This window comes from Camelus bactrianus, chromosome 1 (assembly GCF_048773025.1).
Source record: "Camelus bactrianus isolate YW-2024 breed Bactrian camel chromosome 1, ASM4877302v1, whole genome shotgun sequence".
NCBI classification, from domain to species: domain Eukaryota; kingdom Metazoa; phylum Chordata; class Mammalia; order Artiodactyla; family Camelidae; genus Camelus; species Camelus bactrianus.
The window spans coordinates 55,825,356-55,838,565 of NC_133539.1; the positions used below are offsets into that span (position 1 = coordinate 55,825,356).

Sequence of the window (13,210 nt, forward strand, 5' to 3'; positions counted from 1 at the left end):
CCAAAAATAAAATCTTGAACACATGAGCCACCCTGACTGTGTGCAGTTAAGTTGAGAATTTAAATGATTTCTCGGCAATGAAAGGGAAGCTGATGCTCACAGCCGGACCTGAGGCTGCTGGGATGTGACCGAACTTTCTGCCATCCACAGGCAGCCTTATGGAGTGAGTGACGTCTGCCCCCCACTCCCCTGAGAACAAAGACAGACCGTAGAAAAGAACAGCCAAAAAAAAAAAAAGTCTTTGTAAACTATACGAAGCCTAGCACCCTCTATTTTCAGTGAGGGACGTTCTCAGCAAAGAGACACTTTCTGCACAGTTCCTGTGTACAAGGTGACGAGGGCCAGCTCTAAGCCCAAGGCCGTGTCGGGGCTCCTTGAGGTCTGTTCTCTGTGTATCCTCATCACACCCCACCCTTTCTCTCCACTCAGCACCACCCTTCCTCATGGTCACAACCGTCCCCTCCTCCAAAACAAAAGCAAACCCAGAGCCCCTGTGACAGTCCCTCTGAGGCTGTTTCCACTGGCTTGTTAACTAGCAGATGACAGACATTTGGTCCCAGATATTTCACTGCCCTCACCCAGCCTTTTGTCTCTGAGTCTCTCCTAAAGAAAGTTTAGGAAGCAGCTAGAAAAGCGTGGGCCTTCTCACTTCCTCTTCGACAAAGCATAAGAGGTCCTCGGCACTGACCCTAAAGGGACACCTTGGTTTTGCTCATCTGAGTGATATGTTTGTGGCAAGTCTTTATCCCCTCCCTTCCCCACCTTGCTCAAAAGCCCCTTCCCTTGAGGTGAGGAATTCCAGGATACCCCTGATGAGGCAGCTGCCTGGATTGGACATTATTCTATAGGCAATGGGGAGCCACTGAAGGGTTTGGAGTCGGGGAGCTTTATCATCAAGATAGTGTTTTAGAAAGATTTGTCTGGCAGTGGAGCTCAGAACAGATTGTAGTCTTCCTAGGCTGTCATTAAAAGCTCCCCCAGTTTACCTGAGTTTGCCTTCTCTTCCACCAGACTGGTCTAGTCAGCATTCCTGGGATTCAGCACATTATTTCTTGTTTTCCCACCTTGCGTATGCCAGTCCCTGCTCTACCTCCAACAGAAAGTGGGTGATGTTTACAAAGTGATTATTATATGCCAGAAGCTGACGCAAGGCTTCTGTCTGTGTCATAGTATTTACTGCATCACATCACAACATAGCATCTCAAATCACTGCTAGGAAGCAGTGTCAGGGTTCTTAATGTGTAGCCTTCCGAGTCCTCTATCCACTTACACATCGTGAGGACCCAGGGCGAGGGTCCTGTCTCAGCACTTTCTAACCAGCTCCTTCTCATACTCTCAGCTCTCTTTAATGCACACAATTTCCTGTTCTTGTTCAACACCAGAAGCCCTGCCTGACTTCCCCCACTGTGGTGTAATCTGTTTAGAAGAACTGCTATCACATTTCTGTGCCTCTCTAAGGCCCTCAACGTTAATATTTTGCTTGATATTTTCACACTGGCCAAGTTACATAATACCTCTGAGCTTCAGTTTCCTCATTTATAAAACAAGGATAAATGCCTTCCTCATAAAGTGGTTCTGAGGACTGAACTGGGTACAAATCATGCATGGAAGTGTAGCACTCAGGGCTGAGCACATATTAGGTACACAGTAATCGTCTATTCCCTTCTTGGCTTCTTGAGGGTAAAGATCTCATTCACCTTCTTGTCCCCTGGGCTACATAGGCCCCCAGTGCATCTGCTTAGGTAGGAGAATTGTTGTCATTGGAAAGAGTTGGTGCACTCACTGATAGCAGAGACCTGAGGGCCTGGCTGGGACGGGTCAGGGCATGGACCAGGGGGGGAACTGGACACTTCTACAGGAAAGAGCTGACTGGACCTAGCATCTGAGACCCTGGAAGTGAGGAAAGGAGGGGACTCCAGGCTGCAATCTGCCATCAGGAGCTTCACCCAGCAGTGGAGCAGAGCTAGTCCTCAGCCACAGCAGGCCTGCAAGTTAGGCAAACCCTTCTATTTAACAAGGAGCAACCACCTTGCAGGGTCACTGGAAAGGACTAACAAATAGACAGAAATTGCCTCACTAACTTCAGAAAGGCCTCTGGCTTCTTTAGTGAAATTTGTTTTTTAAAACCTATTTCTTTCTTTGAAAAAATTATTTGTGCTTCATCCTCATTAGAGAAAATTCAGAAAAACAAAGTTAAGGATATAGAAAAGCAAAAACACACTATTAACTTTTCAGTGATTTTTATCATTTAAGATACTGGGAAGGGTGATGTAAAAGGGAGACACTCTTTGCTCTTTGTATTTGTGTATCTTTTTCATTCTTTATTCTTTTCCCCCCAGTTTTACTGAGATATAATTGACATATATTACTGTATAAGTTTAAGGTGTGCAGCATAACGGCTTCACTTACATCTATTGTGAAATGATGACCACAATAGGTTTAGTTAGCATCCATCATCCCATATAGATGCAAGAAAAAGAGAAAGCAAAGAATTTCTTTTCCTTGTGATGAGAACACTTAGGATTTCCTCCCTTCACAATTTTCATATATATAACGTACAACAATGTTAACCACAGTCATCATGCTGCACCTCACGGCCCTGGTACTCATTTATCTTGTAACTGGAAGTTTGTACCTTTTGACCACCTTTCTCCAATTCCTGCACCTCACCCTTCCCACCTCAGCCTCTGGTAACCACAAATCTGATCTTTTTTCTATGAGTTTGGTTCTATTTTGGTTTTTTAGATTCCACATCTAAGTGAGATCATACAGTATTTGTCTTTCTCTGACTTCTTTCACTTAGCATAATGCCCTCAATGTCCATCTATGTTGTCACAAATGGCAGGATTTCCTTATTTTTTATGGCTGAATATTATTCGATCGCATATGTATGCCACAACTTCTTTATCCAATCATCTGTTGATGGAGACTTACTTTGTTTCCATGTCTCAACTATTGTAAATAAAGCTGCTATGAACAGGAAGGTGAAGATATCTTTTCAAGTTAGTGTTTTTGTGTCCTTTGGATGTACTCCCAGAAGTAATTGCTGGATCATATGGCAGTTCTATTTTTAATTTTTTGAGGGTGCTCCATACTGTTTTCCATAGTGGCTGCACCAAATTATAATCCCACTAATGGTGCACAAGGGCTCCCTTTTCTCCACATTCTCACCAGCATTTGTTAAATCTTGTCTTTTTGATGTTGACCATTCTAACAGGCATGAAAAGACGTCTCATTGTGGTTTTGATTTGCATCTCCCTAATGACTAGTGATGTTGAGCATCTTTTCATGTATCTGTTGGCTTTTTGTGTATCTTCTTTGGAGAAATGTCTATTCAGATCTTTTGCCCACTTTTAAATTGGATTACTTAATTTTTTTGCTATTGAGTTGTGTATATTTTGGATATTAACCTCGTATCAGATATATGGTTTGCAAATATTTTTACCTGTTCCATAGGTTGCCTTTTCACTTTGTTGATTGTTTCTTTTGCTGTGCAGAAGCTTTTTAGTTTGATGTAGTCCTGCTTATTTATCTTTGATTTTGTTGCTTCTGCTTTTGGTGCTATATCCAAAAAGTCATTGCCAAGACCCAGTGAAGGAGCTTTTTTCCTGTCTTCTTCTGAGAGTTCCATAGTTTCAGATCTTACATTGAGTTCTTTACTCCATTTCAAGTTAACTTTTGTTAGTGGTATAGATATAGGTCTAGTTTGACTCTTTTACATGTGAATATCCAATTTTCCCAGCATCAGTTATTGAAGAGACTATCTTTTCTACATTGAGTATTCTTGGCCCCTTTGTCAAATACAGCAGACCATATATTCTTGGGTTTATATCTAGGCTTTTGACTTTTTTCCGTTGATCTATTTGTTTTTACACCAGTATCATACAGTTTTGATTATTATAACTTTATAGTATAGCCTGAAGTCAGGAAGTGTTTTTCATTTTCATACTGCTTTTGTAACTTTTCAAAAGAAATTTAAAAGTAAATGTTAACTGCTAGGTGTTGAACACCTAAAATCCATCACCACCGTAAAGTAGGGGCTGCAGTGGTAGAATTTCAGGCATTTGGGTAGTTAAGGGCAAGGAACCAGTCAGCTTTCCTTAAATGCTACCTCCATACTTGGCCAACAATTCATGGGACCTGCCCTGCAGGTGGGGAGGGTTTGAGTCAGGCAGGTGTAGCCTGGGGCTTTCTTTTTTGTCCTCCTCAATGTGGTACCATGAAAAAAGTCAGACAAACCTAAGTTTGGATCCCCACTTTGGCACTTACTGGCTATGTGATGTTGGTCAACTTACCTAACCTCTCTGAGAATCAGCTTTCACATTTTCAAAATGAAGAATTTTACCTTTTTCATGGATTGGCTATGATTATAGAATGGAAAATGCTATGAAAAGAGAAAAAAAAAAGCACCTTATGCAGTGCCTGACACATAAAAAGTGCTTTCTTCTTCAAAGGACCCAGATATCAATGGAGCACTGAAAACCAATCTGGAGAATAATGGCCAATCTCCTGCTCAGCAAAACACTTCAAGTGCATGTGTTTTCAAGGCTCTTCTGGATGAATAAGACAGTACTGTCCTCCTTGTCCTAAGAAGCTCACAACTTAGTAATGGAGATGACACAGGTCGAGACAACACCCAGCACCTAGTGCTGGATAAAAGCAAGTTTGCAATAAGTATTTATTGAATTGGACTTTTTTATGAAAAATTTTTGGAAAAGGTAATATATTCTTATAGTTAAAGACTCAAAAGTATGAAAGAATTGACTCATAGCTCTGGCCCCAGCCTCCCAGTTCTTTTTCCTGTAGGCAGCTAAAGTTGTCACTTTCTTATGTGTCCTTCCATAGATATTTAATGCATATACAAAGGAATTGTATAGTTGTTCTTTTGTTTTCTGTAAAGAAAAAAAAAGCAAATGCCAGCATACCAATACAGTCTGCACCTTGATCTTTTTGTTTAATAATATATATTGGAGACAACTGCATATCAGTACATGAAAGTTCCTCATTCTTTCTGATGATTATATAGTATTCCATTACATGGATGTTCCATTATTTACATAAACAGCTTCCTATTGATGGACAATCTTGTGCCATTGCAAAAAATTTCTGCATTGAATAACCTTGTACATATAGAAATGTCCCGGAATTGGGGTAGTGAAAGTGTTCTGAAATATGATGGTTGCTTAACTCTGTAAGTATACTGAAAACCACTTAATTGTATGCTTTAAAAGGGTGAATTTCATGGCATTTGAATTATATCTCAATTTTTAAGGGTTAAAAAATAAAAAAAGAAACTTTTTTCAAAGGAGGACAGGCTAAAGTCTAAAGATATTTAAAAATTCTTTTTCCTCAGAAAATTAGAAAGCAGCTACTTTGCTTTTTGTAAAGAACAGAGAATATTATACTTTAAAAAATAAATACCACAAATTTTCAGGCTTTTCTATAATTCCACATTATGCCAGGAGGAAGAGAGTAGAAAGAAGTGAAAACAGGGAATTGCCAAGGAACAGTGAGCTCTCAGGCAAGCGGAGACTCACAGAGGCGAGGGAGGAGTGTGGCACAGGAGGGATGGAGTCGCAGGACAGAGGACGGATGGGACAGAAACAAAAACTGGGAGCCGGCAGAGAGAGAAGGTACAGGAGCCACTGAGATGGCTCTTAGATTCCCAGGGAATGGGAAGCGAGGAAGTTCTCTGCTGACAATCAAGAATCATGGAAAAGTGATTGAAATCTTTACTTCATCTCTTGAAAAAAATGTGGGAGCAGAATGGGCTCATCCACTGCAGAGCAGAGCTGCTTGGAGTCCTCACTCTGTCCCCTGTGCACGGCAGCAGACTCTCAGAGATTTCTTCCCTGTTCAGTGGCTTGTCTCTCTGTGACCCTCCCCCTGCAAGTATCAGTTCTTCTTCATCTGCCAGTGGTCCATGGTCCTTTCTATCACCCTAGTCAAGATGATGAATATATCCATCACTCCCAAAAGTTTCCTCTGCCCCTCTGCAGTTCCCACTTCCTTCCTCTTCCTTGCTTTCTCTCACTAAAAGTTAGGTTGTATTTTCTAGAGTCCTAGATTAATAGAATCATATAGTATGTACTCTTCCATAGTCTGCCTTCTATCACGTACATGCTTTATCATTGCTTTTTATTGCCGAGTCATATTCCATTATGTGTATGCACTTTGAAGATTAGGGATGCAGAACTCAGAGAGGGGGTGAAATATGACCTGTACAAGACCCTAACAAAAATCCAGAATGGGGATGGAGACATGCCATATTTTCCTGAAACACAAATGCAATTTGCACTATGAAAGAATGAGGCCACCATGACCACACAACTGACCAAATAAAACTGTACTTGTTCCAGTCTCCCTCTCCAGATCTGATCAGATCTCAGCCACATGGGGAACTGGGGCAGCTTAGCAGACATTACTTCTGGGGGGATTCAGAGAAATGGTTTGACTGCTGGCCTTTTCTGCCCTAAATCCTTGAAAAGGTTAGGGATTGAGGAAAGGAGTACCCCAACATATGTTTATTTATACTTATTTATTTCTAAGTGTAAAATGTCTTTTAGTTGTACCAGATTGGATCAAATGTAACAAAGAAGTTTAAAATGTTTTGTAAACTGTAAAACGTAAATCAAAGGCAAAGTTTTCTTTTCCATCAGAAACCACCTCAAGATTTATTTTGTGCTTGGATTAAAATTTAACGTTTAAGATCGCTGATCCGGGAAAAACAAAACAAAACAAAAAAGGGACTTAGAGAACCATCAGTGGAACAATTCAAAGAAGTTATAATATTGCATCATAATCAGCAACTGTGTGTACCTCTGTAGGAGGAGACAAAGTTCTTTGGGTTCATGATAAATCCCACAGAACTAGCTCTGTGACTCTGACTTCCAGCATCACTCCTTTCAGGCCTAAATAGACAATGAAAGCTTTCTTTTCATCTGTAAGTACTCAGCCATTTTGTACCAAGCTTCTACCCTGTCCAGAGTCCTAGGGTGTCCCCAGTTTGATTGGACCCCAGGGACAATAGTCTAAAGAGTTCTGAGGCTTTGAGACAAAACTCTTATTAGCGCCTGCAGCACCACGGGCCAGTATTACTTTTAGAGCCTGGCTACCCTTAATGTGGGTTGCAGACTGTCTGTATCTGAATCATCTGGGAATTTGTTAGAAATGCAAATTCTTGAGCACCCCGCAGCAACCCTCCCATTGGAATCTGCGTGCTAAGAGGATCCCAGTGGTTTGTATCCACGTTAAAGTATGAGATGCTTTAGTGTGCATCAGAGTCACCTGGAAGCAGCTGCTGGCCCTCACCTGGGGACCACAATCTGAGAACCACTGCTCTGACTCTAGAGCCAGATGATTACAGAGATCAAGTGGGTCCTTTCACATTTACTGAGAGTAATGGAGACTCCTTAGTCTTCCAACGTGACCTGAGACGAGACTCCAGGAAAGCTAACACTCCTCAGGGACTGGGACCATGGCCTTTTTCTCTGGGTTGTTTTAATATTGTCTCCTGTTTAAACAGATCCAGGACAAGAGGTTCTAGGGCCTCTGTACCAAAGCCAGAGTAAATTTATGTCAGAGGCTCCATCCGGGAATGTGTTCCCCACCTTTAAAACAAACGGAGCCCGAGGTGCTGCAGCTGAGGGCCATGGTGCTGGCAAGCCGCTCCCTGAGGATGGGGTAGGACGGATGGGTGACCCTGCACTGCCCTTTTGTGGAGTGTTCTTTATAAAGGGCCTTCAAGGCTGAGGCTTTTGTCTTTGAGTCCTCCTTGGAAATGGTCCAAGCTCTTAAGTCCACTTGTGCCCTGTGTGGCACCACAGCCATATACCTTGGTGCAGAAGCACCTTGCCAAACAGGTCCAGATCAAGCACAGTTACAGAACTGCTAACAAAATCCATACCCTGTTGCCCTGCTACCTTTGTGTTATGAAGATGCACCTCAATGCATAGAAGAGAGGCTGCAGGTGAGCAAAATGACCTTCAAATAGAAACACTGAACCGGAGAAGTCTGCAAAAGGCATTCTGAATAGTGGAGGTGAGTGTTGACTGGTAAGAGGTTGGTCAACCCGCCCCCCGCTGCCCATCGGATGGAAGGAGGCAAACTGTTTTCACCAAGCTTGCATCTCACAAATTATAAATTTCATCATAGAGAAGCTTCAGGTAGAAATTGTAACTGTCACTGTGGAATACTCATTATATGCCAGGGTCTGTGCTAAGTGTTTACAGGTGTTACTTCAGTCCACCAGCTCTGAGGTTAACATCATTGTTATCCTCATCTTACAGATATGGAAACTGAGAGAATGACTGCATATTTTTCCCAAGGCTACAAAGGCAATTTGGTGTCCCAACCTGTGCTCTGAACTGTGACCACATGTGGCAGGTTACAGAACAGCAGCTGGTGTGCTGGGGAAAGAGCTGACCTTTTGTGCACAATAGGGATTTAAAAAAAAAATGAGGCAACTTTTTATAGCATTTGAACTCCGTTTGTTTGCTTGCTTATTTGTTTGTTTGTTTATAAAATGTTTTGAGAGACATGAGGGTGGGAGACAAAAATTGTACCAAGACCTCTATTTCATAAAATAGATCAGAGTATAGCTCTTCTGGTTGAAGCCAGGTGGGGGCTCTGGACCCCGCCCACTCTCACAGTCCCTCCTCCACCACACCCTGATCCTACCCTGTAGTCGCGCAAAGGGAGTAGCTCCACCTCTGTGTCTCTGGCCTCAATATTTCCAAGTCCACTCCCTGCCCTCTTTCCACCTGGGGTAACTAAGAAACACCTCACCAGTTGGTCACGAATGACACTGGCAAAATATGGATGTGTCCTGGAGGGGAGAGGATCTGGGGGTGCACTGCCTTTGAGAAGTGGGTATCAGCACCTAAAATGATAGTTAGTAGTTGAAGAAAATGATGGGAGAGTTGTTTAGAAAGTATTGTAATAGTGAATCCAGGAAGAATGTTGAGTCTGAATGCCTAGTATCTACTCATGTCAAGGTCCAGTCCAACTTGGAATTAGGTGTAGATATGATCGTGTGCATTAAGCATTAATGGATAGGCACTAGTCTAACCTAAGGTGTTAATGGACTGGGTATTTTTTAGGGGAGCGGGCACAGTGCTAACCCAGCCAGGAGTTCATGAAGTTCCAATACCATCTCTATGCCTGAAGACTTTGGCGCCCAAAGCTTTGGTAAACTACCATCCACAGCACACTCATGGAGGGACTTCACGTGAGTCTGCCTGAGGACCAAAGTGTCAAGTGACTTGCCACTCTCTCCACACCATCCAGAAGACCTGTGGCTGCCATTCTGGGTCACTGAGCTGGCTAGGCTGGTCGAAGTCAACTCCAAGGAGAGAACAGCGTAGCCAGACTCTTCTACCCAGGCACTGGACTTCTAGAGTGGCAGAAATTCAAGAGGCCATGTTAGTCCCTTTTATGTGGTCCATTCAGTCAATGACTGGTTTGACCCATTTGGTGGTGGTGGGGTGGGGTTTGGTTTTTACCTTTAAAAAAATCAAAACACTTTAACCTTTAAATCACTTTTAATATTCTGGCAGGTATTCTTCCAGTCTTTATTCCCTTTGCAATTTTTTAAAACATAGTTGAATTCACAATGTATATTTGATTTTGTGCCTTGTTTTTCTTTTACCTACCTATATAATAAGCATTTTTCCATGTGTTAATTACTTTTCATAAGCAACCAGTACTCTTGAGTGAGAGAAGTAGATTTACCTGCCCCTTGGTTTCTTCATGGCTAGAATAGGCAACGGTTCTCTAATTTTATCATTCAACAGTCACAGGAAGGCTTTTTAAAACACAGATGGCTGAGCCCCAACCTCCAGGATCTCTGACTCAGTGGGTCTGGAGTGAGGCCTGGTGTTTGCATTCCCATCAAGTTCCCAGGAGATGCTGCTGCTGCCAGTCAGGAGACCACACTGGGAGAACCAGTGAAATGAAGAGGTTGGGTTGTGGGATTTCCAAGGTCACCGCTGGTTTCAAAATCTAAGTGTTTGCATATTTTTCAAATTCTTTAAGAAAAAAAAAAACTAACTCTTAAAACACATGAGTTTTCCAAACTTTAACAAAACCCTATGTTTTTTTTAAATACCGAAGAACATCATCTACCATTTATAAGTAATTGTTTCCACTTGTAACTCATATGCATTCTATACTCATTTCTCTTTTGAAGTTACCTGGATTTTTAAAAGCCTATCTTTAAAAGACAGTCAGACTTATGTCTAATACTTTGCTGTTTTTTCTTTTCTTTTGCATAGTTCCATATGTATTGAAGAGCTGTGCAGAATTTATAGAGACTCACGGCATTGTGGATGGAATTTATCGGCTTTCAGGAGTCACCTCAAACATACAGCGGCTAAGGTAAGTCAAAGAATAGCCCCCTGAAGAATTTTTCCATGATCTTTCCTCTGTCCATACCTCTATCTGCAGGTGTAGGGGGTATTAAACACTGAAGGGATTGAGGGAAGTTTGGCAGGACAGAAGATCAAGTGCTGATGTTTTCAGATGCCTGACTGTTCTTAATCCAATCAGGAAGCTCTCCAGTCTGATGTAATTCTTTCCAACAAAAGCTCCTGAGGGCTTTTATTCTGTTTCTTTGTCTTGTACCAGATTTATCCTTCTTAGGTAGATTCAATTGAACTCAAACGATTTAAATTACAAGTTGGGGAAAAATGATTTATTATTACCCACTTACCAACCCAAAGCTCAGATCCCTGTTCTGTGGTTTTCAGAACTTAGAGATTGATGTGAATTTTTCTGTTGGTACACACTCAACATCTGATATTTCATCTGGTCGAGAGGTCAGAAGTCTTGTGCATTTCTCTAACTGATACATGTATTTTAAAAATTACTGATGGAGAAACTATTTCCAATCCTATGGATTTATCCTAAACAATTCTGAAATGTATCCTAGAATTTTTTTTGAATAAATTTCTATCTCATTGAATTAAGAGGACAATAATCTTCATATAAAACACAGATATGTGTGTGTATATTTTATATGCATTATATATATAAAATAGAGTATACATAAATCTATATAGCTTATGTACAGCGTATATAGGTTATATATAATATATTCTATGACTAAAACAATAGATTTATTATTTTGAATATTGTTCTTTAATATCAAAAGAACATACTTTATTGTGTTATTTTTATATATTTACTATATGTTCTTTAGCTATAAATGTAGACTTTTAAAATAATAAAACATTCTTGTCACAAAATTAGTATATAAAATGTAATACATTGTGCAATTCATTTTTATTTTCTTCCTCCTATTTGGTTTTCTGCCCCTCCCCCTCAAATCTCCACTGTAATAAAACTATACCAAAGGAATAAAGCATCCTTTTTACTTCTGGAGAAGTAAGAGCTGTTAAAAAGTAGTTGATTTATTGCAGCCATAGATTTTAACAAATCTATATGCTTATATAATTTCACTAATGTACTCATGTGACATTTTTCAGAGTTTCAGCAGCAAGTATTTTTAGTGGTTTGCTCTTAGCTCTAGAATATACTACCCAGCAGTTGGTATCAGGGAAGGACACTTGGACAGGGGCCAATTCTTTTTCATTTAAGGATTGACCTTAGCCTTGACAAGGGAAATTTTTGTTTTTGTTCTGCCCTCGTAAAAAACACATGCCTATGAATTTATGAGGCCATTGCATGGTTTTCTTTTCAAGGCCTCACTCAGTTCCTTTCAGGTTCTGACAGCATAAGGGATTTCCCTTCCCTTTATTAAAGGGGCAGAACCAGACTACTGGTGAACGGGAAGTGAGCTGTTGGAGATGCTGGCTTGAGTCTGCTTGACTTTGTCACTACTTGTTTGACCAAGTGAATACTCTCAAGAAACCTAACTTCACTTCTGTATTAAAGCTTAGGTTTATCATCTTTTAAATAGATTTTTAACTAGTAAGTATATATAATTTGAAGCAGTATATTCACGTAACCTTGTTAGGAAATTTTTAAAAATTAGAAACAAGGCCTGGAATCTGACAATGTTTCCAAACACCCGTCTATAGATTGTTTAAGAAGATATTTATAAGCTCATCTGTCCTGTGGGAGTCACTATGAGGCATCCTAGAAGTTTCCATTCAGCATCAAAGAGAAAGTTGATTCAAGTTCTCAAACCCTGGCTTTCAGTCTCCAGATAAAACAAGTTGGCTGACATGAATATGTGGACATGAATGATAACAATCTGACTCACCCTGGTTTTGGTCTCTCCTCCAAGAAAGAGAAGTTCATTTAGAACAATATTTTGGAAAAACTGAAATCTCAACAGGGTTTTTGGCAAATTGTTTACATGTATCCCCACTGTTTGTAATTGAGACTACAGACACGCCATGAGAAATCCACTTGTAAATGGGATTCTGGCTTGCTAATTCCAGCAGCTTCTGGAAGGATGATCCAGACCTGAAGTGGAAATCTTCCTGTAGCTTCCTTGTGCTTGTGCGAGAAGGTCTTTTTGAATCAAGGTCAAAATTATGGTCAGATCAGCAGTTTAGGGTCTTTTGACCCCCTAAGCAGCCAAGTAGCTGCTGACATGGAACACATGTTCCTGGGATTGCTATGTCTCTGTCTGTGTTGTTTCAGGCAAGAGTTTGGCTCAGATCAATGTCCAGATCTGACAAGGGAAGTGTACCTCCAGGACATCCACTGTGTGGGCTCCCTCTGCAAGCTCTACTTTAGGGAGCTCCCCAATCCCCTCCTGACTTATGAGCTCTATGAGAAATTCACGGTGAGTGTTTGGATTTCCACCATGGTTACTGGGTGGGAAGCATGGATGGGTCAAGGAAAGTTTCAGCACTAAAATAACAATAATAATACTCACCAGATGGTTAACATTATCTTAGTGATGGAAGCAGGATGGTATAGTGAGGAAATCAGGGTAGCGGGACTGTTGGCGAAATTTTTCCTTTCTTGAACTTTCAGAATCATGTTTGTTTTAAGAACTGCGTTAACTCATCTCCATATTTATTTAACCAAATGTGCATCATTATATGGGGAGGAAACTAAGAACCAGAGAATGAAATGACTGGCCCAAGGTCACACTGTCCCCAAGCAGGACAGGAGCCTGAGGCTCCAGATGCTACTCTCATGGCTCATTCATTTTTATCAGGCTATTCCTCCCATGGTTTGGGGGTCGGGGGAGTTGGGCAGAGAGGCGGGTGGGTAGAGAAGGGAGAGAGAA

At 41.1% G+C, this 13,210-nt stretch overlaps 1 protein-coding gene across 1 annotated transcript in view; it reads left to right on the forward strand.

Annotated features, from left to right (window-relative positions):
- Window positions 1-13,210, forward strand: part of ARHGAP31 (Rho GTPase activating protein 31) — a 96,360-nt gene that overhangs the window by 45,986 nt on the left and 37,164 nt on the right. The window contains exons 2-3 of the mRNA XM_074364073.1: window positions 10,275-10,377; window positions 12,613-12,757. Of these exons, the coding sequence (XP_074220174.1) occupies window positions 10,275-10,377; window positions 12,613-12,757 (248 nt within the window). The remainder of the gene's footprint in view (window positions 1-10,274; window positions 10,378-12,612; window positions 12,758-13,210) is intronic.